At 46.1% G+C, this 25,264-nt stretch overlaps 1 protein-coding gene across 1 annotated transcript in view; it reads left to right on the top strand.

Annotated features, from left to right (window-relative positions):
* The window catches only part of SLC4A11 (solute carrier family 4 member 11), a 1,943,806-nt gene that overhangs the window by 1,015,212 nt on the left and 903,330 nt on the right, over window positions 1-25,264 (top strand). Inside the window, exon 6 of the mRNA XM_078678714.1 lies at window positions 6,557-6,788. Coding sequence (XP_078534840.1) covers window positions 6,557-6,788 — 232 coding nt within the window. The remainder of the gene's footprint in view (window positions 1-6,556; window positions 6,789-25,264) is intronic.

Genomic DNA, 25,264 nt, shown 5'->3' with positions numbered 1-25,264 from the left:
CGCCTAAAGGTCTTAGCCGAGATCGACATACTCCTTCAGAGACCCAGCCTATCGGCTCGGCTCCGAAGCCCAAACACACGCCTTCCAGTAGCCCAGGACCTAAAAAGGGCGTTGAGCCGAAAAAAGTTATCGAGCCAAAGGTCGTCGAACCGAAGAGGGTTGTCGACCCGAAGGGCGTCAAACCGAAGAGGGTCGTCCAACCAAAGGTCATCGACCCGAAGAAGGCTGTTGAACCAAAGGTCATAGAACCGAAAAAGACCTCTGAACCGAAGAAGGTCGTCGATCCTAAAAGAACACACGATCCAAAAAAGGCCGTCGAACCTACCTAAAGAGTGCCGATCCCAAACCACAGGATCACACTAAGAAGATAATCGACCCGAAAAAAGCCCTTGATTCGGACAAGAAACGTATCGAACCAAAAACTCTGGTCTATCCTAAACAGGTTGTCGAGTCTAGAAAGGTCGCGATCCAAAAAAGACATTAAAATCAAGAAAGGACGTCGAACAAAACAAGAGCGTCGAACCAAACCAGGTCACCGACCCGAAATCGGCAGTCTAGCCCAAGAAAGTCCCACCACCAAAGGCCCTCGAGCTAAAGACTCCAAAACAAGTCTCTAAGCCAAAGACTTCGGCGCCACAGACCGTCGAGGAAGAAGTCTTCCATCCTGATCCAGTGACTGAGGAACAACCAAAACTTTACATAAACTACAACGTGTCCTGTTTGAGGGTCTATCACCGAAAAAAGAGGCCTTTAGAAACGGACACTCCTTCCCCTGTCACTCCAAAGAGAAAAGACTTCAGGACATCTCCCTCAAGGCCTTTTACTCCTCCTCCTTTTCTTCCTAATATGCCTTTTATGCCTTACTCTCCTACACATTCTGAATATGAGGGAGATAACATGGGGGAAGATCCTCAATACACTTATGACGAACCAGGAGATCCTGATCCACAAGACGACACTTGGGATGACCAAAATGATCCTTATGGGACACAACCCATCCCTGACACTTCCCCATATCCTACAAAACCGTCACCTACAGACGACACTTGTCTTTATCCAACTTCTAGAAAGGGCAGCAAAATATCAAAATGTTGACATGCACACTGACCCTATAGAAGAGGACTTTTTATTCGACACTTTCCCTACTTCAGAAAAGAATGTCAGAACACTTCCTATGCTTAAGGGGGTGCTAAAACACGCGCCAGACATATTTAAAGGTCCTGCTAGGGCGCGAGTACTCAATCCAAGAATTGAGAAGAAATATAAAGCAGCCCCTACAGACCCTACTTATATCAAACAACAGTTGCCTTTAGATTCGTTGGTAGTAGCAAACGCTCGTAAAAGGGCAAACTCACAGACAACAGGAGATGCTCCCCCTCCTGATAAAGAGTCTAAAATACTGGAAGCCTCAGGCAAGAGTAGCCTCACAGGCCGCAAATTCATGGAGAATTGCGAACACACAAGCCCTACTATCACGCTACGATAGAGCACATTACGACCAACTCGAGAGTTTAATGCAACACTTGCCAGAACCTTTTACGGCACAGGCTAATGACCTTATACAGGAAGGCAAATTTATAACTAATGCTTCCATTAAATGTGCGCTCGACGCAGCCGATACATCGGCCAGGACTATTAACACCAGCGTTCTACTGCATAGGCATGCGTGGCTACGCATATCTGGTTTTAAAAATGAGGTGCAATCTACCATCCTCAACCAACCAGTTAACCAGGATTTCCTGTTTGGCCCTGTGGTAGACACCATTTTATACAAAATGAAGAAAGATACTGAAACTGCCAAGTCAATGGGCGCACTTCAGTTTCAACAACATAGATGTTCCTTTCGTCGCTCCTCTTATAGAGGCTCAGGAAGAGTCAACACATCACAAAGCTCCTCTACGTTAAAGTATAATACCCAGAGCTCTTTTAATAAAGGCTCCGATAGAGGAGGTTATAGGGACAACAATAACAAAGGCAGAGCCTCCACTGCCACCAAACAGTGACTTCATCACACTCCCTCCAGACCACCTAACACCGGTTGGAGGCAGAATAAACCAATTCCTACCAGTCTGGAATGCAATTACCACAGACAGGTGGGTGAGACAAATTATCCAGTATGGTTATTGCCTGGAACTCACTTCTACTCCACCCAACATACCACCCAAACACCGTCCTATGTCCAAAGAACACATAACACTGTTACAACGAGAGGTCACATCCATGTTACAAAAGGGCGCCATACAGCCAGTCCCTTTTCAACACCAAGGAACAGGAGTATACTCCCTATACTTCCTAATTCCCAAAAAGGATGGATCGCTCAGACCCATACTAGACCTCAGACCTCTGAACCAATACATACTGTCAGAACACTTCCATATGATTACTCTACAACAAGTACTCCCGTTACTTCAGCAAGGCGACTTCCTTGCCACATTAGACCTCAAAGATGCATACTTCCACATACCTATACATCCAGCTCACAGGAAATACCTCAGGTTCACGATAGAAGGTCAACACTATCAGTTCAAAGTTCTCCCCTGTGGAGTAACAACTGCCCCAAGAGTGTTCACAAAATGTCTAGCGGTAGTGGCAGCACACCTCAGGAGGCAACACATCCACGTGTTTCCATACTTAGACGATTGGCTCATAGAGGCCAAATCGTACGCGCAGTGTGCAAGCCATACGTCTCAAACACTCCAGCTGCTGCACAGTCTGGGTTTTTCCATAAATTACCCAAAATCCCATCTACCACCCTCCCACATACAATAATATCTGGGCGCTACAATAGATACATCAGTAGCAAAGGCATATCCAAATCCAGCCAGGATAGCCAACATGCAGACTCTCATTCAAATGTTCCAGCCACAACACTCCTTACCAGCTTGAGTGTTCATGCAGCTCATAGGCATGATGGCCTCCTGCATATCCATTGTCCCTCATACCAGACTTCAAATGCGTCCATTACAAGAATGCCTAGCACGGCAGTGGAACCAGGCTCAAGGACAACTAAAAGACCTAGTGTTGGTAGACAGTCGCACTTACAACTTTCTGCAGTGGTGGAACCCACAAAACCTTTCCAAGGGGCGACTGTTCCAAGAGCCAGTTCCACAAGTAGTATTAACAGCGGACGCATCACTGACGGTTTGGGAAGCCCACCTACTTCAATACACGGTCCAAGGACTCTGGACAGTCAAACAAAAGACACTGCATATCAACAACTTAGAGTTGCTAGCAGTATTTCTAGCACTGAAAGCATTCCAGAAATACTTATACAACAAGGCTGTGTTGATCCGGACGGACAACATGACAGCCATGTATTATATCCAGAAACAGGGAGGGGCTCACTCTCTACAGCTTTCTTACCTAGCGCAGAACATACGGAGGTGGGCAATTCCCAAAAACATTTTTCTCCTGGCAGAACACCTGCCAGGGAAAGACCACCAAATAGCAGATCTGTGCAGCAAACACAGCCAACAGCTACACGAATGGGAGATTCATCCTCAAGTTCTCCAACCATTCTTCAAACAATGGGGGCATCCAGAGATAGATCTGTTTGCCAAAAACGAAAATTCAAAATGCCAGTACTTTGCCGCCAGCAAACTAAGTCAGCAGTCACTGACGATGATCCTAATTGCTCCCACATGGGCAAGACAGCCATGGTACACAACATTCCTAAAACTCTCAGTGGTTCCCCATCAAAGACTGCGTCTTTCACCACATCTTTTAACTCCGAACCATGGAGAAATCAGGCACCCAGATCCCAATCAGATGAACCTAGTGATCTGGCTCCTGAAGTCTTAGAGTTTGGATATCTCAACTTGCCTCCGGATTGTATGAACATAATCAAAGAGGCAAGACGCCCAACCACTAGAGCATGCTATGCAGCTAAATGGAAAAGATTTGTAATCTATTGCAATAACCAAATCAATCCACTAGACGATTCCATCCGAAACATTATCTGTTACCTGTTGCATCTTCAAAGATGCAATCTAGCATACTCTTCTATAAGACTACATCTTGCTGCTATAGCAGCATACCTCCAAAACAGACATGTGTCTCAGAGTTCCACCAATCAAAGCTTTTATGGAAGGGCTTAAAAGGATAACCCCTCCAAGACACCCACCTTCACCAGTCTGGAACTTAAATATAGTCCTTACCAGACTTATGGGACCTCCTTTTGAACCACTCCATTCATGTGAATTACAATTTCTAACATGGAAGGTGGCATTTTTAATTGCCATTACCTCACTCAGACGAGTAAGTGAATTACAGGCTCTGACCATTCAGGAACCCTTCATGCAAATACATGCAAATAAGGTAGTACTCCGTACTAACCCTAAGTTCATGTCAAAGGTCATATCCACTTTCCATATCAATCAATCCATAGAATTGCGAGTTTTCTTCCAAAACCCGCAATCAGTAGCTGAAAGAGCCCAACACACATTAGATCTAAGAAGAGCTCTGTTATATTATGTTGACAGGACTAAATCATTCAGGAAAACCAAGCAACTGTTTGTTGCTTTTTCCCCACAACATAAAGGTAATCCCATCTCAAAATCAGATATGCATTCAGATATCCTACCAAAAAGCTAAACGCACTCGAACAGTTCCCCCCAAAAGCACACTCTACGCAGAAGATGGGGGCATCCATGGCTTTCCTGGGAAACATTCCTCTAGAAGACATCTGTAGAGCAGCTACATGGTCTACCATACACACTTTCACTAAACACTATTGTGTAGATGTACAAACAAAGCAGCAAGCTGCTGTAGGCCAAGCTGTCCTTAAAACTCTTTTTCAAACTGCTGCAGCTGGGGCAGGTGACCACCGCTAGAGGAGATACTGCTAAACAGTCTATGCTAAGATATGAATTCAGCAGCCCCCATGCCTCGAACGGAAAATGCTACTTACCAGTATGCATCTGTTCTTGGCATGTAGGGCTGCTGACATTCACATCTCAGACTGCCTTGCAGACCGGATCGCCTCAAGAATTTTAGAGGTTAACTGCTACACCCCAGCCTTTCATCTTTGAGTTTGGCAGCATGGCTCTGAGATAGTGCAGTATGGTCATTTAAACCTGTCTCAGGCCTGTATAGACATTCTAAAGGAAGCAAAGCGACCATCTACACGAATAGCTTATGCTTTTAAATGGAAGCAATTTTGTATTGGGTGCTCTTTCAAACAATTTGATCCCACGTCTTGCCAGGAAGAATTGATTCTCCTTTATTTATTATATCTTGCCAAATTCTGGCCTTCAATACTCCTCAGAGTCCACCTGTCTGCTCTCACAGCATATTGGAAAAGTCCTTCACAAATCTTTCTTTAGGATTCCAGTCATTAAATATTTCCTAGAGCGGTTAAAGGATTTTCCTCCCATTAGCCTTCCTTCTCCTCCATGGGAGCTGAATGTAGTACTGTCTTGACTCATGCTGCCTCCCTTTGAACCCATTCACAAAGCTTCATTACAGCATCTCACATGGAAAACCGCGTTCCTAGTGGCCATTATGTCAGCAAAGAGAGTTAGATTCAGGCTCTTTGCGCTCATGATCCTTGCACGATATTCCACTCCTCATAAGTAGTGTTACGCACACATCCTAAGTTTTTCCCTATAGTGGTCGAAGATTTCCACGTAATATAAACTATCGCTTTACCGATGCTTTTTCCAAACCCTTCGTCTCCAGCAGAGAAGGCACTCCATTCGCTGGATGTGAAAAGGGTGTTAAAATTCTATTTGGCAAGACTAAGCCCATTCGTAATTCACACCAGCTATTTCTCAATTACGGCCCAGTCAGCACAGGTTTAGCGACTTCTAAACAGTCAATCTCTAGGTGGATTGTCTCTTGCTTTCTCTAATGCTATTAACTAGCCAACAAATCTTTCTGGTAGGCCCAAAGCTCACTCTACCAGGGGGAAGGCAGCGACTGCAGCCTTTTAGTGGATATTTGCAAGGCAGCTACATGGAGGTCAATCCATACATTCACTAGACATTACTGCCTGGACACTCATGCTAGAGCGGATGCACAAGTAGGACAATCGTCCTTCAGAAATCTAATCTCTTAATAGGGTTTTCTTTTTTGGTAGTTTTCGGTCTACTCCACCGCCTTAGGGGGGGTGAGCTTGCTATTCTATTCATTGCTTACGACTATACATGGAATTCCCCTATGAGAGAAGGAATAGTTTCTTACCTGTAATTCTAGTTCTCTCGTAGTGGTATTTCCATGATAGTCATAAGCAGCCCTCCCCGGTGGAGAGGACGCATAATCTCATGCTCCATTATTATCAGTTTACTCTAGCCTTCAAAAAGAACTGCGGTAAATGCTCCGGGGGTCCCAGCACATGGGCGGGACTATTCATTGCTTATGACTATCATTTAAATAACCACTGCGAGAGAACTAGAATTACAGGTAAGATACTATACCATATGATGGCTGTTCCAGTGTTTTAGAAACCAAAAGATGATGACGATTTCTTATAGTTTGATTGGATTCTTTTTTGTGTTTAACTTGGGCAATATTTTACCAATACCCTGATAATAATGCTTTTGACTTCCGCGTGCAGTATCTAAAATTAAAGAATTTTGAAGAAGAGGTGCGAGCACACCGTGACCTGGATGGATTCTTGGCCAGAGCCAGTATCATTCTAGATGAGACTGCAACCTCTCTTGATGACATCCTGAGAGAAATGCTGAAACATTTTGCAGAAGACTCCGATAATACAGAGCCAAGTTGCAACTTTGACAAAATCATGAGCACTTTATTCACTGATTCAGGGACAGCAAGAGAAGGGAAAGGTATGTTTTTCAACTGTTAATCAGTGTAACATGTATTTGTTCATTTATCTCAGTGTTCGCTAAAACGTTACTGGTTTGAATAACAGGAGGCGACTCGCCCATTAATGAATGTATGCAAATAATTGCAGCGAGTTTCCTAGCCGCAAAGTGTTTCTGCTAATGCTAGTATAATTTCACAATAAAGGGTAACTACCTAATGCGATCTTTCTGAATATATTTGGAAGGGGAACTTGGTCTATAACACAAGACCACCACCTTTGTTAATGCATAGAACCACTTTGTGAAATGCGCAGGGTAAATAAACACTTGTTCCAAATCTATTTAAAATGCAGTTTAAACTCGGCAATTGAAGAATAAGCTGCTTCACATACTTAGATTGTTTGTGTACTATTCATGGCTGTGAGTAGCCTGATGTGGAAGGGAATCTAAATCAGAATCAGACCAGATGTAGGTGGTCTAAAGAATTCCTGCGTTAATTTGTGTAACATAGAGATTGATCCTCTACAGCTTTCTGAAAATAGTAAACAATTACTCATGTACAATTTGGGGAATTGATAGAGGCTGATTAGTCAAAAATCATCCAGTGCTGCGCCAAGTGCCAAACCCTGTATTCAAATAGAGGTTGCAAGATATGGAACAGCGGCTGCTCATCCTATTTGAACACAATATTTAAGTTATTTAGGTTTCATCGCATGGCACAATGAAAGACTAATACACACTGAATTACGGAAATTGATTCAACACATTTTTATTTTGAATGACTTGCATCAGGAGATAGGACATGTTTGCTATACATGGTCACACTATACAAAAAAGGCTGATTTCTCCCAAAAGGCAAGGGTACTCAGTGAGCTAAATTTGCACTAAAGATTTGCGTGTAATCTGAGAGTTTCCTGGTTTTAGTAACAGGTACATGATCCTTCACTTTCTATGAAAGAAAAAAAGTAACTTGATATTCTTTCCAGTTTAATTTCCGAAAAGCACTTCCACCAATCCCAAAACATGTTAATATAGAAACACCACCACTTCAACATATTTATACTCTTGAGAAGAGTGTGGGTTAAAAGTACTGGGAGGAGTACAGAGAAATTGGATTAAAGACTACCAGCAAGTAACTCAAAGATTACCTTCTCATCCTCTTCCTCGTCCCATTCCTTACTTGAGAAGATGTGCCAAGCATTATGCCTTCTCACAGCAACCATTACCAAAAAGCCACGCATGGACGAATTCACACCAAAAAATCTTTATTCTGACATTACTCCCCACAACCTATACAAATGTATACTTGACTTGCTTTTGATTAAACACTTGTTTCAGAAAGCACATCTAAATTGTGAGCTACATTCCATTTCTAATGTAATAAAAACACGAGAGGAGTGCCTCAGTTAACTGCTTTGGAAATATCTTTAATTGAAGCACCTACCCACTCAGCCCAGGAGGCGGGCATCATATCCATGAAGGTAGAATAATTATAGTTTTTTTTCCATTGACCTAAGGATGATGGCGAATATTTAAAGCCCCTCTTAGCTTGCCTAACAATAATATTATCACTTTTCCTAATTTACAGACCTCTTAAAATATACTTGTACTACCCTAGGAAAATCCAAAGAATGTAGCTTAGCCTCTTCATCTGAAGGAGTAGTAGAGTGGTAAAATGATCTCCTGATTGTGAGAAAAGGCAGAAATAATTTGAGACAAATTTAAAGCGATGAGATCTTCAAAAAGTTTTAAAAGGGGAGTCCGGCAACTAATCTTCTTGGTGAGAGCTGCATTGCTATATCCAGACTGATGATAACTGGATGGTGCGAAGATCAAAGTATATTGAAAAACATGATCTTTGTGCTGTGATTTCATAGTTTCTCTCCAGTCTGCAGTTGCAACTAGAGGAAGATCAGCCAGAGTCAAGGGGTGAGTGGTTTAGATCATTTCTCCAGCATTGGAGATTTCATATATTCACATGCTCTAAACATTCACCGCCGCCAGGCAGTTACTTTAAATAGCAGTAATAGTGTTAAAATGGCTCGTGGCCTAAACAGTGTTTAGTTGCACAACTGCCTCATTTGAAATAATCCCAACTTCAGGCAATGAGGTGGAAGTGCTGAGCTCTCCTATTCCCCATGGAGGCCACCATAGTTCAGATTTTTACTGCTCATCGTGTGTGAGGGTGTACCTGCCAAGAAATCTGCTCAAACCTTTTTCTGTCCTTATCGTGAAGCTTTCTGGTCGACCTCAGAGCTTCGCAAACGCCATCTTTACTTTCAGTGTTCTTCTAGTTGTTTCAGAATCTTTTTCTTGGAAATCTCCATTTTATTTCTTTATTTGTACTGTCATGAACTGTCTACATCAAATCCTGCTGTACTTATGGTCATGAGCAGTGTTTTATTGTCCTTATCCAGCGCTCAAGGATTCACACTGCAACATTTATAAAACTTTGCTTTAAGGACTATGAAAAATAAAGTGGTGATTGTTCCCCTGTACACTGGAAAGGAAGTAATACCCTCCTAAAGAGTATGCCCCATCTGAGGATGGTTCTGTTTAAGTGCTTCACCATGCACTTTCACAAAGGCAGCACAAAAGCGAAATTGTGTAGCTCTCCGAGCTGGATGCTTAAAGTGCCTGCAGCCACCTCCTCACAGAAAAAGACTGGGGCTTCTTCGGAAAAACACTCCATACCGGACAAACCTCACCCTTCTACAATCCTGCACAAAAGTCCAGTTCCCTTGATGTCATGGCTGAACTCCAGTCCCCACTGCATGACGCCTGTCAATGACGAAGAAAAAACACCTCCATCGTCTATGCTCCCGCTGCTACCTGTGGGACAGCTTTCTTTGACTGATAAAATCGTCAACGACCAGACCCTAGTCCCCAATGACAGTTGACAGCACGTTCGAGGCCATAGTTGAGGACTACACCAAGGATGTCTCCCGCTAGTCGCTGTACCGACTGAGATCATGCAAATGCCTGTTTGGATTTTTGACAATGTTACAACTGATGGACACCTTTAAAAAAGGCTGCTCTCGCAATAGCCTGCCGTACAACCTATGTCCGCACACCCTCAACCACAGTGTCCATTACTGACTATGCTACCAACACCTCCGCCACCACCTCCTCCTCTGATGGAAAAGCTTCCAAAGGCGGTCACACCACCACTGATCCGGTCAACCCCTAAAGATATGGCAGATGAGGACTCTTTGGGTTCTGTGTGATCAGGTTAGGGGGAAGAGGGCGAATTTTCAGATGATGGAGATGAGGAGTGGGGTGATTTTATTATATTAATGGAAGGTGACAAATTGTCCATCCAACCAGACTCTTCTCCGGAGGATAAGGATGAGACGGCTAGACCAATCATCAAAGAAGGGGCAACAACTTCAGTAGCAATGATTGACACTGTAGTGGATTTTTCAAATGCAGACTTTTGCTAGCTGAGAGTAGACGCTAGATTAAGTAGACTGAGATGGAGGAGGTCTACAGCTTTCTGTCCGGAAGTCCAAGCAAAGATATTGGCTATGTTTGGAAAGCATGTTGTTCATGCCTTGCAGACCACTACATTACATATGGATACAGCACAATCCAGTGGAGCCCCCCAGTATTGTTGTCCTGGCTTACAACTTGTCATGGTTAACAAAGATCTCAGGCCTATCTCTGCGGCTTCAATCAGTACGAAGATCAAGACTTGCCATATTATCTCCCAGATACAACCAAGGCTACACATACAACAGAAACCAAAGACAATTATATGGCATATCTTTTGGTTGAAGGAAGAGTGCTTTGCAAGCATGCTAAAAGGGTAACCAAAAATGAGCTCGACTCCTTGCCACTGCCTCTGCACCCCGTCCCCCACAGCCTCCTCCTCTTCCTCTACCCCTCAAAGCAACCACATCTAAACGAAGAGGGTGAAGAATTATCCCTTTTTGCCCTCCTCATGGAAGTCAATTACAGCAGACCGGTAGGTGGGTCATATTGTATACCCTGGTTATACTTTAGAGTTTCTACAGAAACCACTTGCCTGCTCACCTAGAAGGGAACCTCGCCTTCGCTTGAGGGAGCTGCAAGAGGAAATTCTCATCCAGGGGATACTCATCAATAGTCCTAATCTGTGAATAATCCCCGTTCATGTGCGGGATCCTGGAGCATATAGAAAATACATATATATACCTATATATGCATATGTGAAGACATCTATCTATGAAGCCAAAGTTATTTCCATAATGGCCAAAGTGCTGAAATTACATAGGTTTGTATAGTAGCAGCTATACTCTCCCAACCCCTAAGGATGAAAGAGCAGTAAACATTTGTCATACAACAATGCTTTATTGCCATAGAAAAACCTGAAATTTCCGACATTTGCCAGTAGCCTGCAGTAGAGTATAAAGCAAACAAAGAAAACTGACACCTTGCCTTTAAGGCATTAGAGTTGAGGTACCATGCCTTTAAGACCTGCAGGAGACCCCTTGCTCCCATGGTGCACCACAGGTGGCAGTTAGGTCAGTTCTTTTTTCCGGCTCCTTCTGAGAGGATCCTGGAGCTAGAGCTCTTCAGTTTTGTGACAAACTGATTTTTGAAAATATTTTTTCAGAAAATTCAACATTTTCTGGTTTATAAAGGCTTCTGCTGCTGGTTTTCTGGACTTCCATAAATTGTTTCCAGTCAGAATGCCGGCTTTATTCAGGAAATGCCCTTCCTGTGACAAGATGGCACTGGCAGATCCACCCTCGGTCTGTATTGTGTGTCTTCCATCCTCACACAATCCTGACCAGTGCCACCATTGTCAGAAGTTCTCCAGGCGAACCCTGCGCGACAGGGAATGCATTAAACTCCATGCTCTGCTGGAAAAGGACAAGAGTCATCAGGATGGTGGCCATGGAGGCCCCAGGACATCATGTTCCAGCAAGCAACGTCAAAAGCGGCGACGTTCCACCTCTCCTGACCCTAGGATGAGAAAGGGGACACGAGAATCATCGTCTACGTCTAAGTCGCCGTCGAAGAGGCCCAGACACTCTTCAGGAATGCCATCTTGACGTCAAGAGTCTCCGCCGCATACAAGTAAGTTGGCGTCGAGGCACCACACTTCGGGCTCGAAGACTGTGGATGCTAAGAGACTTAAGTCTCCGTCGACGTCGAGGCTTTTGTCGATGTCGAGACACTCTCCACCACCCTCGAGGGGGTCCGCATCGAGAGTAGCAACGGCTAACATCATGCCTCCTGTGGGCGTGCCGTCGTCGAGAGGATCGTCGAGGTCCCATCACTCGACGTCGAAGATCGACGTCGACACACCGGCATGGAGGGTCGCCATCGACACGTCATGAACGATCGCCGTCGACTCGACGTCATGGCAGATCAACGTCAAGATCTCCAACTCAAGGTCAACGTCTAGGTTACCTCATCGTCGTGGGCGATCGACCTCAAGGCCATCGAGACCTCATTCGACGCCGATAGTGACTCAGACCTCATGGCCGTCGAAGCACTCGATGTCGAGAGGAGAGGTCATAGGAATTGCGGAGTCCCCGCAGCAGTCAGCTCCCAGGTCCAGATCGTCATCTGGAGACCGGTCATCGTCTCCAGGACTGCACATTGTGGAGATTTCACCAGAAGCATCCCCTAAACCTGCAGAGGGGAGGGCCCACAGTCTTTCGCCTCGCCGCCCTCAAGATGCGGTGTCCGGTAGCCGCAGTAGTCCGGGCTCGGATTACTCCCGCACGTATTCACCATCTGGACCCACCCCTCGGAAAAGCACTCCGGCTAGACCTTTGAAATCTCCCCCTAGGAGACCAAGATCGCCTCCCAGGCAAAGACCTACTCCCAGGCCAAGATCGCCTTCCAGACCAAGATCTCCTTCTACATGCCGGTCTAGGTCTAGGGGTCGTCACTGCCGTCCTCACGACAGACCCCATAAAAGGAAGCGCACAAGATCACATACATGGTCTTCCTCTACAAGATCTACGGTCCGGGCCTACTCTCCGACCTTCTCCTCAATGCCTCCATCACGGGTGTCTCCCATAGACGACATTTCGACCTTCACAGATGTGCAGGGTAGGGGTGCAAAGAAACTCAACATCACCTTGCATACCCCTGTGGTTCCCACATCTGTCATCTTTGACACCTTGCATCACCGGACAGCTCCTAGACCGCTGCTACCACTGGTGCCAGGATTTTTGGAACCGGCTATGGCCACCTTCCTCACCCCTGCGACGGTGGGTTCCGTGCCATCCAGAATTGCAAAAAAATACAAGGTTTTGGCGTAAGACCCCTTGTTTCTCAGGGGTGACCCACCAGCAGACTCTGTCATTGTGGCTGCAGGGGAAACATCCTTTACAACGCAACTTTTACCACGCAGTGCTTTTACATCGCAACTTTTACAACGCAAACCATTACAACGCATTGTGCAGGGGGGCGCTCTAGGATAGGGAATAGATTTAATGTACTATCCAACACCTTCTCTACTATCCACGGGGCCTGGAGTTGGAATAGTAAATTAAACTATTAACTATCCAGCACCTCTCAACACTATGCGTTGTAAAGGCATGCGTTGTAAAAGTTGCGATGTAAAAGCATGCGTGGTAAAAGCATGCGTTGTAATGTCATACATCCGGCTGCAGCCATGAAATCCCACTCCGCTTCTACATCATCCTCTGTGCCTCCTGAGAAGGATAGTAAACAGATGGACTCATATGGGAGGAAGATGTGCAATACTTCAGCGTCATCAATGAAGGTTGCAAGTGCCTCTGCCCTTCTTGGGAGATACGACAGATCTCTTTGGGACTCCCTCACACGTTTCACCCAGAAGCTTCCCAAAGAAGACTTGCAGGATTTCACTGAAATTCTACAGGAAGGGGGGCTAGTAGCAAATCAGGTGATAAGTGCTGCAGCGGACGCTTCAGATCTCGCCGCGGCCTGGCTGCGCCTCACAGGCCTCAAGCCTGATGCCCAGAAGAAAATTCTGAACCTCCCTTTTAATGGCTCATCTCTGTTTGGGGTTCACGCTGACGACGAGATGAACAAAATGAAGGCGGAGATGGATACCATCAAAGCTGTTGGTCTGGAAAAGCGCAAGGAATTCAAGAAACGTTTTGGTCAGGGCGATAAACGGTCTTTTCAACAGAGGGTTCAAACCCCTCAATGGTCCTCTTAGAACCAACAAAGATCCCAGTTCCAACAAAGGCGCCCTGGAAGAGGAAGAGGCAATAACAAGCAGCAGTCCTCCTCTAAGCAGCCTCCCAAGCCTGGAGTTGTTGCTTCCTCTTCAACCGTTCGCCACTCCGGTGGGAGGGAGTGTAGCTTGTCACCTAAAAGAGTGGAAATCCGTAACAAGAGACAAATGGGTGCTGAATATTGTGCAGCATGGTTACTTGCTGAGGTTAAAGTCTCCTCCTCCGTAAGTGCCCCCACAATCCCAGCGCCTTCCTCAAATTCAAAGTCAGCTGTTGAAGGATGAAGTATCTACCCTTCTTGCAAAGAAAGCCATAGAGGAGGTCCCTCCCGTTTAAAGAAATCAGGGAGTATACTCCCGCTACTTTCTAGTCCAAAAACGAGGAGTAGCCAAAGAGTACAGACCTATCCTCGACCTGCGCCTTCTGAAAAGGTTTATCATAAAGGAGAAATTTTGTATGCTAACCCTGCATCATCTCTTTCTGCACCTTCACCAAGGAGATTGGATGTGTGCCATCGACCTGCAGGATGCCTACTTCCATATACCTGTCTAAGTAAAGCATCGAAAATTTCTCAGGTTCCAGATAGCCCGTCATCACTACCAATATCGAGCTGCCATTTGGCTTCAAATCCGCCCGGCGGACATTCTCTGAGTGCATGGCAGTGGTGGCTGCCTTCCTCCGCAGGCGAAAGATCTCAGTCTATCCCTACCTAGACGACTGGCTCCTGAAAAGCTCCACACCTGGCTTCAGGGCCATCTCGCATACTGTCTCAACCTGATTTATTCTTTGGGTTTGCAAGTCAACTACAAAGTCGGTCCTCAACCCCACCCAACGAATACACTACCTGGGCGCCTCCCTGGATTCCGCAGAGACAAGCGTGTGTCCTTCAGAGGAGAGGTTGTTATCAGTGCTTCTGAAATGCCGCACCCTTCTCGACACTCAAAGTCTTACAGCAAGACAAGTGTCGCCAATACTGTGATCTATGGCCTCGTGCATCTACATTGTGCCCAATGCACGCCTTCACATGCAGCCTCTGCAGCAGGCACTCTAGGACCAATAGTCTAAGATGTCAGGCCGCCACTGGGAAGATCGTGTCTCTCTCCATCAAGTTGCCAGAGGCTCCATCAGATAGTGGGTGAAACGCTGTCACCTGCTGCAAGTAGTTCAGTTTCATCAGTCCCCTCCAATGCAGACAGTGGTCATGGATGCCTCAATGCACGGCTGGGGTGCTCATATGGACCAGCTTCAGGTACAAGGTCTCTGGCCCGAGACAGAAAGAAGTTACCATATCAACTTCTTGGAGCTATGGGCGGTCTATCTGGCGCTCAAGTCCCTGTACCAGTCTCTGCAGTCCAGCCACATTCAAGTTCAGACAGACAATACAACAACGATGTTCTATCTGAACAAGCAAGAAGGTACCAGGTCATGAGTTCTGTCTCTGGAAGCTCAATCCATTTGGCGGTGGCTTCTGGCGAGAGGTCTCTCCATCATGGCATTTCACCTTCCAGGGATCCTGAATGTTCAGGCAGATGGCCTAAGTAGAGACTTCGTAGAAGCGCACAACTGGGTGCTCAACGAAGATGTTGCTCAGGAGGTATTTCGGCAACGGGGAGTGCCAGACATAGATCTGTTCGCAGACGTGGCAAACGCGAAATGCCCAGTCTTCGCATCCAGATTCCCCCAGCAGGGATCACGGGGGAATGCACTTTTGATCAGCTGGTCTCAGACATTGCTGTTCGCTTTTCCTCCACCCCCTCTGATCCCGGCGGTGATACAGAAATTCTACAGGACCAACACCAGGATGATCCTGATAGCTCCAGAGTGGCCACGCCAGTGGTGGTACCCGGATCTCCTCCAGTTGTCAGAAGTTCCTCATCGGAGGCTGCCCTGCCACCCAGACTTAATGACCAAGGACATGGGGAGGGTGTTTCATCCCAATCTCCCTTCCTTTTGGTTGACGGCATGGCTCCTGAGGTCATCCAGTATGGCCACCTCGACCTTTCGGCTGACTGTATGGACATTCTTCGAGAAGCGAAGAGGCCCTCCACCAGAAAGTCTTATGCTTTCAATTGGAAGAGGTTTTTCATTTGGTGTAAGGACAATGCTCTTGATCCGACTCAAGGTGAGGAGCAGATGATTCTCCCATATTTATTACACTTGGCAAGGTCAGGCCTGAAGTACCCCTCCATCAAGGTTCACTTAGCGGCAATCACAGCGTATAGGAAGTCTCCTTCCCAGACCTCATTCCTCCTCATGCCTGTGGTCAAAGATTTCTTAGAGGGGCTTAAGAAAGTGTTTCCGCCAGTGAGGTCCCCCTCTCCTCCCTGGGAACTCAACATCGTGCTTACCAAGTTGATGGGTGCTGCTCCTTTCGAGACGATTCATAAGGCCTCTTTGCAGCACTTGACCTGGAAGGCTGCTTTCTTGGTAGCCATCACCTCAGCCGCAGGGTGAGTGAGATCCAGGCCCTGTGTTGAAAGGAGCCAATAGAGTGGTACTGAGAACACATCCAGGCTTCCTGCCCAAGGTGGTCTCGGATTTCCATATCAATCAGACCATCACACTGCCTACTTTCTTCCCTCAACCAACCACTCCCCCGGAGAGGTCTTTACACTCCCTAGATCTCAAGAGGGTTTTGAAATTTTACCCAGCTAGAACTCTTCAACTTAGTGTTAATTATGGTACAACTAATACCGCTTCTAAAAGGTCTATCTCTAGATGGATCGTCTCCTGTATAGCTCTGTCTTACCAATTAGCTAGCAAAGCTTTACAAGGTAGACCACTTGCACATTCTACTAGAGGGAAAGCTTCTACTACAGCTCTCCTTCGCAACATTCCGATATCTGAGATTTGTAAGGCGGCTACATGGCGTTCAGTACATACCTTTACCTGCCATCACTGCCTAGATTCAGATGCACAGGCTGATGCCCAAGTGGGATAGGCCTCTTTGAGGAATCTGTTTGCAGAACTGCATTATAAATGTGATATTGATTCATGTTTTTTCTGTGTACTTGGTTGCTCGTCCGCGAGGCTTTGGGTATGGGCTTGCTAATCTATTCATAGATTATGACTATTGATGAGTATCAAAACACACAATATGATGGACGGAATGTTGCACAATGGCAAAGCATTCACCCCCAGTCACAGATCTGGGTTTAATCCATTGTTTTTTGCTCACCAAGCCACCCCAGTTCAGACATGGCCATATGCAAATCAGTCTTGACCCTGTGCCTCATGGGAACAGTCCAGACCGAACTGCCAAGCCATGTCTTCCGTGGACCGGAATCAAGCATCCTATGACCGGTTTCTGGCTATCAGCCGTCTTCAGCCAGGATAGCTTGACTCGAGTGGTGTAGTGAGCACTGGACCCACGTCTGGGCATACCCTTCCCACATAGGGTGAACAGGGTCAAGACTGATTTGCATAGGGCCATATCGAAGCTGGGCTGGCTTGGTTAGCAAAATAACAATGGATTAAACCCAGATCTGTGACTGGGGGTGAATGTTTTGCCATTGTGCAACATTCCGTCCTTCTTGTGTGTGTTGCTGTTCACCCTATGTGGAAAGGTATGCCCAGATGTGAGTCCCGTGCTCACTAAGCCACTGGAGTCAAGCTATCTTGGCTGAAGACGGCTGATAGCCAGAAACCAATCCTAGGATGCCTGATTCCGGTCAAGGGAAGACATGGCTTGGCAGTTTGGGCTGGACTGTTGCCATGAGGCATAGGGTCAAGACTGATTTGCATATGGCCATATCTGAATTGGGGTGGCTTGGTTGACCAAAATAACGATGGATTAAACCCAGAACCGTGACTGGAGGTAAATGTTTTGCCATTGTACAACATTCCGTCCATAATCTTGTGTGTTTTATTGAGGAGTATCCCCTGGATGAGAAGTATTAGTTACTTTCCTGTAATCCTAGTTCTCATCCAGGGGTATACTCATCAAAGACATAAGCGACCCTCCTACCACCCCGGACGAGCATTACTGCAAAGTTATTGTATGATGAGTGCAGACGTACTCCAGTGTTTATGCACCTCCAAAACAAACTGACCTAACTGCCATCTGTGGTGCACCATGGGAGCAAGGGGTCTCCTGCAGGTCTTAAAGGCACGGTACCCCTACTCTAATGCCTTAAAGGCAAGGTGTCAGTTTTCTTTGTTTGCTTTATACTCTACTTCAGCCTACTGGCAAATGCCTGCAATTACAGGTTTTTCTATGGCAATAAAGCATTGCTGTATGACAAATGTTTACTGCTCTCTTTCTTCCTTAGGGGTTGGGAGAGTATAGCTGCTACTATACAAACCTATGTAATTTCAGCACTTTGGCCATTATGGAAATATCTTAGGCTACATAGATATGTTTTCACATATGCATATATAGGTATATATATCTGTATTTTCTATATGCTCTGGGATCCCGCACATGGGCGGGGATTATTTATAGATTATGACTTTGATGAGCATACCCCAGGATGAGAACTAGGATTACAGGTAAGTAACTAATCCTTCTCTTCCTTTTCTAAGAGAAAACGGGTATTTTATTAAAGATTCTTTCTGACAAGTAGGAAGACCGAAAAATGGAGACCTCTGGGAACTGAACAGGGTCGTGAAAAAAACAAACCACTCCTGATTACGCTTCAAGTCCTGATGCCTCAAAGAAAAGACTATCTAATAGCCCTAGATCTACATGATGCATATTTTCACATTACCATGTACTAGAATCACTGGTTATACCTCCTCTGTTCAGCCCATTCTATGGGAGGACCCCCTGAGTCGTCCTAACCCCTTTCTTAGGGTATAAAAGGGCTTACCTGTGGGTGGGTCCTCAGATTCGTTGTGGGACAAGACTGGAGCCTGACTCCCCGTCACTTTTCAACTGTCTGTACACTTGGACTTTGCCTGGATCTGAGACTGCAATAAGGAATACTCCTGCTTCTCCTCGTCTTGGGAAAGGAGTTCCCTTTGGTGAACAGATTGCCAAAGGTTCAATCCATGTCAAAGATCTTATCTTTCAATCGGTCGCAGTCAGGTAGTACAAATCTCTGTTGGGCCTGATGTTACCCTGCATATGTCTTATACCCTTTTGCAGGCTCCAAATTAGACCTGTCCAGCAAGACTTGGAAAGCCAAAGGAAGCAAGTTCACAGCACGTGGGACAACACTGTCCGTGTCGCAAGAAATCTGAAGCAGGCACTTATATAGTAGAGGTTCCGTATAAATCTCAGCGGTTGGGTCCCATTCCATGTGTCATCGGACAGAGTGGTGCTCATAATGGATAATTCCATGGAGAAATCAGGAGCATATATGCAGGAACTGTTGACTAAAGGTCAATGGTCAGAAGCAAGAAAACTCCATATCAATATCTTGAAGCTGTGCGCCATAAGGCTAAGTCTACAGGCTTTCCTTCCAAGACTTGCCGGTGAAACTGTCTTCATCATGATGAACAATATGGTATCAGGGTTTTACATTGCCAAGCAGAAAGGAATGAGCTCCTGGGCCTCTTTTGGAATAGGCAGAGGTACTTTAGAACTGGGCCTTTTCCCACTAAGTGGAGATTGCTGTGGAGCAACTCCTTGCATGCCAAAATGATCAATCAGACAGCTCGGTCAAACTCTACTGGTTTGCCTCTAGTGTGGGCCCCACCAAGATCAAGTGGATTAAATCTTCCACAAATGAGGTTGCCCAAACGTTGAGTTAATTGTCAACCAGAGCAACAGGAAATGTGGGTGCTAAGCCAGCAGATTTGGGCTTCCAGGGGCAATGTCTTTTCAATCAAATAGTCAAACATCTTTCTAAATTCCTGTATTCGGTTATCCTTGATCCCCAAGGTCCTAAGGAAAGCTAAGGTAGAACTTTGTACTGTGATTCTCATTGCCTGGGTCTGGCTGTGCCAATTCTGGTTCTCTTAGCTCTATCTGTACTCTCAGATCGTCTCCTGGCACAGCGGAGAGATACTCTATGACCTCCAGCCATTGAGCCTGACAGTATGGTACCTGATGACCTAGAGTTTGGTCATTTGGATCTGTGAGCAGAATGTAGAAATACCCTAGCACAATCTGGTTGCCATTAACCATGAGGACATACAACAGCAAGTTGAAGCATTTCTGCCCTCTCACTATAACTCTCGACCAAAGCCTTCCATAATTGATGAGCCTAGCAAAGATTAGTCTAAAATACACATTAATACAATCCATCTGGCAGCAATCTCCCAATTTCAAAGAACAGGCAACATTTCAACCACTCCATTATAAAGCATTTTATGAAGCAACTCTTTGGAACATTTCCTCTTAAACTGCACTAGTACCCTGGGAGCTCAATGCTGTCCTCAGCCATCTTGTGCTGCCTCCATTCGGGCCAATTCACAGAGTGCATCTAAAGTTGATTTCCCTGAAGACCGTGCTTCTCTTGGCACTTGCTGCTGCACGCAGATTGGGGAGCGATGAAAACATTTACTGTGAAAGAACCCTTTCTCTGCTTTTTTAAGTATAGTCATCTATGAACTAATCCTAAATTCATACTTCCAACTAATTGAGACAGTCAGTCTGCGCTCCTGTTACCCATTTTCCACAGGGTCATCAAACGTCATTGCACTGGCTTGATCATCTCAGGTGCATACAGATTTACATAGACAAGACAAGACGTAAGCTCTTCTGTCCAACTATTTGTTCTTCATATTATTTTAGCAAACAATGGTCCTTAGAATGGGGATATACAAGACAAATGAGATATAGACCTAAATGGGTGAAAAAAAAGAGCGAAGTTCTTTTTCATAAGTATCCGCCTCGAGTGTGACGTGGCAATGTTAGGCCGATTCCTCCGTGATCCTGGAGGGGTGTCAGCGATGGCCGGGCGTTTGCAAAGCTTCAATGAAGACAGCAACGGTGTTGCTGTTGGTTCCAAGGCACGGTGGCAGGAACTTTTTCTTTTCACCTCTACTCCGGAATGGACAGTCATTGAAAGCGGTGTGCTTTAATTGCCACCCAAACGGGATTCAGCCGCTCCAAGAAGCCGTGAACTTTCTTAAAACACGCCACAACCAGGCCAATCGTGTGGCATTTTGGTATACACCAGGCAATCTTAATTATTTAGTCTGATGATGATCCCTCTAATTAATGAGCTTGGGATCGAAACATCGTCGACGATTAAAAATAGTACCACAATGGTCCAATGTGTATAATGAATGTGGTCACTATTAGGTTTAGCTTGCTTTATTGTATGATTAGTACAAGCTACCATAGCTCCAGTTTTTGCCTGTAACTTCTTTTGTTTATTTGTTATTATTTGTTCTTTTGCTCCCTGTTCTCTGTATCGGGTGCCTGATTGCGTCTCGCTGTATTGTTTTTCATATATCAATTGTCATTTCTAATACATTGTCACATTAATATTCTTTGTCCGGCTGGACATTGAAAATATATTGCACCCATTTAGGTCTATATTTCATTTGTCTTGTGTATCCCCATTCTAAGGACCATTGTTTGCTAAAATAATTGATACCCGGGTTCTTTAGTTACTCATCGGGTCCCCTTGTTTGTTTATAAACAACTATTTGTTCTTCGGCCATTCTGGGTTATGCCAACCTCTGCCCAAACCGGGATTAACATTCAGGGATTTCAGCATGCATCACCTTTTGCCACAATAAGACGCAGCGTTTAATTCATGGAGGGAAGAGTGAGGCAGCAACAACTGCCGCCCTCTACACTTAGTGTGCCTATGGAAGTCCTCTGCTGTGCAGCTCCCTGGAGGAGCAGGCATACATTAACCACGCTCTGCTGCTTGGATGTTAATGTAGCAGCCGATTCAGCAGTGAGAGGCAGTCCTCCACAACCGGTTTCAGTAAAGAAGAGTCTGCTTCCCACTTTATAATTGATATGTACTTCCTTCTGAATACATTTGATTCATTCCCCATATTGCCATTTATTAGAGTGGGTAAAAAAAAACATTCCTTAAATTAGGCAGTAAGGACCCACAAACACTGAGTCTCCGTTTACTCCAGTATTGGAACTTTCATAGATTCCCATGCTTGTATCATTCCCAGTCGTCGGATTGGGAGTCACCGGTATACATAAAGCAATGGAAACCATCAGAAACCAGGCCTAGGCCCATTCTTGTTTTGCATCCTATCTATCTCTGTGAGAAGTTGGCCTGATGTGCAGTGCTCACTATTCTAGTGATCACTATATATCAGTCCAAACAACCCTTATTGATGATTGGTTGTAAGTCAACCTTATAGACCAGCTATCCTAGTAGCATGGATACGAGCAGTCTAAGGCTAAGACTCTAGAGGGCGTGTTAAGCCAGCTGTTTTACCATCACATTACCCCTTGAACACCCAGTGAAAGGACACCACACAAGTGTTATGAAAATAAACAGTGTATTTATTAGAATCACAACAACCCTGTACTCTTTATGAGGACAGGGTGCTAGGCACACAACAAAACTCTTACGAAAATACTTAAGTTAGCACGTTATACACAAATGCCCGAGGGGCACGAAAAACCATATACTTTAAAAGTGGAATGCGAATTACTAGCAGGTAAGTAACAGTTCTAATAGGCTTTGGAATCGCTAGGACTGGACTAGGGAATCGTTAGATTACTACTAGGAGACCCAGGGGACTCGGGTGCAGAGTGTGCACTCTCACGCGGGATGCGGGACAAAGTCTATGGAGGCTAGTAAAGGCAAAGTTAGTGTTCACGGGCGAACCCGACCTGGTAGGAAGAAAACGACAGTGGGTCCTGACCCTAGGATAGTGAGGCTATGCTGGGACACCGAAGTGCCGAAGTTACCTAGCCCAGGGGCTGCAGCTGCATAGGTCTGAAAAGACGTCGGGGATCTCGTTGCCGGACCAGGAGCCTGGAAGGAAGAAGTTGCTGGCAGGCGACCAGTGAAGAAAAGTTCGATGGATCCAAGCCTGGATCAAGGAAGAAGAAAACCTGAAAGCAGAGGGGACCAAGTTCTTGAATCACTAGCCAGTGATTAAGTGGGCACCAGGATGGCACCGGGCGAAGTCACCGCAGTCAGGTGAGTGGGCGCTGCTGGGCTCTGCAGTCTCTCGGACCAGGAGGCGTTGTCGGCGACCAGGATGGAGGTGCGAGCTGTCCCACGAAGGTTCTTGCTGTCGACGTCGCTGGACCCAGGATTGGGCAACAAGTCTTGGCAAATGCAAGGCCCACGCGGTGGACCTAAAATGGCGTCTTGAGTGGACCAGGAGGGTCCAGGTTACTTCTCCGATGGAGGGAAGCAAGGGCCAGTCTGGAGCAACCAGACCAGCAGCAGAAATGTCGTCGGGCGTCGTCAGGAAGGCCACAAGCCAGCGGGCTAGTAGCCAAACAACGCGGTGAGCAGCAAAAAGCAGAAGGGCCCCACGCAGATCGTGGAGATGCTGGGGGGCTGCTCTTCGGTGCTGGAGCTGCTCAGGGTGGGGGCTTCTCGGACCCCAAAGCACTCACCAGGAATTCACTCGGCGGGCTTGCTGGAAAGAAGTCGTGCAGTCTTGCAGATGGCCGGTCCCTTGAGGTCTCGTCGCACCCACGGTTCTCAGCTGGGCTGTAGAGGTGGGTAGAGGTCAGAGGTGCCAGGGAAGCCGGTTCTCGTCGAGCTGGGCAGTCGGATTCCGGAGGAAGGACTTGCAGCAGACCGCAGTGTTCTTAGATGGTGCCTGCGGATGCAGGGTGACTACTCCTTAGTCACAAGGGAGAAATCTTAGGAAGAAGTCTTGAGTTCCTTTCGCAGAAAGTAGTTTCAGGATTCAAAGATGATCTGATTTGGAAGGGGGCCAGTCTCTACCTTTATCCTGTAAAAAGGGGCTGGCACGCGACTAAGTCCTGCCCTATGGGTGGGACTAGGAGGGGGGTGGTTACACCCACTTCCTTGGCGGGCTTTTCCCCAGCACAGGGTCTGGAGTGACCCTGGAACTGGTTCCAGCCAGCCTATGCACAGTGAGCACCGGGGTGCCACGTGCAGTCACCTTCCTCTAAAGCCCTGCCTACTTACAATACACAAAATCCTGTCTGGGATGGTGCTGGCACCGCCCCTGGCAGGAAACCCTTTGTCCTTATCTCCTGCTCTGGGAGGACTCCCAGCATCAGGAGGGCAGACTTGTGTCTCGGTGGCAGCATCCATTTTGTGGAGCTGAGGCTCTGTTTGACTTTAACCGGGGTTAGGGGTTACATACATGTCGTGTCCCTCTAGAAGGGTGGAATGCTAACCCCGTCGCCAGAATTGGCGAGGGGTTAGTATTCCAATTCGTATGACACCTTACTCGACATGTTTTGATAAAGCGATACCAGAGTTGGCATATAACCGCGAGGATTATAATGCACTTAAGAGTATATGGTATGCGATATCATGGAAACGGCTAAGGGATGGATCCCGAAAGCCGCAGACAGGCTCAGCTCATGCCAGAGCACCATCTCACACGATTCCAAGCACTCTGCCTTCAGGATTGTTAAGGCCTGCCATAGGAGTGACTGATAGGAGATCTGTGTGTCCATTTTAGGGTTAGATATAGGTATACTATATCTAAAGCAAAGGGTGATTACACCACCTTGCCCCAGCTGTCAAGCAGCCAGTTGTGTCAGATTTGGATGGCCAGCCAGGGGTGGCATAATACATGCTGCAGCCCCTGGTAGGCCCTGGGTACACCTATGCCCTGGGTACCTAAGGTACACTGTACAGGGACTGATAAGGTGACTCAGTATCCAATTTAGATATGTACCTAAGGTACATGGAATCCATTTTACAGAGAGAGCAGTAGGCCTGGGGCCCTGAATAGCAGGGTCCCAGGTCAACTAAGTCAGAAAACCAGCAAAACACCAGGCAAAAAGTTGGGGGCAACCATAGTCAGGGATCTACCTTCCTACAATCTCTTTTTGTAAAAGAGTCTTAACAACCAATCAGATTGACCTCACTCCTAGGAACCCTCCTGAGAGAAGCTCAGAACCTCAGTCTTTTCTACCGCATGTTGTGCTATGGAGTCTCCACTGAGCTCTGCTCATTTTTGTTCCTAGATCTTAGTTTCTACAGCTTTTTCCAACAGTTTTTCCTTCAACTCCTCCAGAATGTCGGATAAAAAGAAGGTCCTCTTCAAGGCTTGTGCTACCTGTGCTAAGAAAATGTTATATGTTGAAGATAAGCACAAGAACTACATCTACTGTCTGTACCCAGACCACAAGGTTGCAGACTGTAAGATTTGTTGCACCTTTTCAGCCAAGACCTTATAGGATCGTGAAGGCTTTCTGTTCTGAAAAGTAGTCTTTGTCATCTGTGACTGAAATCTGCATTTCCCTTTTGGCTGGAGATCCATTCCTATAAATAAGTGTGAACAGCA

Source organism: Lissotriton helveticus, chromosome 2_2 (genome assembly GCF_964261635.1).
Source record: "Lissotriton helveticus chromosome 2_2, aLisHel1.1, whole genome shotgun sequence".
Classification (NCBI taxonomy): Eukaryota; Metazoa; Chordata; class Amphibia; order Caudata; family Salamandridae; genus Lissotriton; species Lissotriton helveticus.
This window is presented reverse-complemented; position numbering and strand designations above follow the sequence as displayed.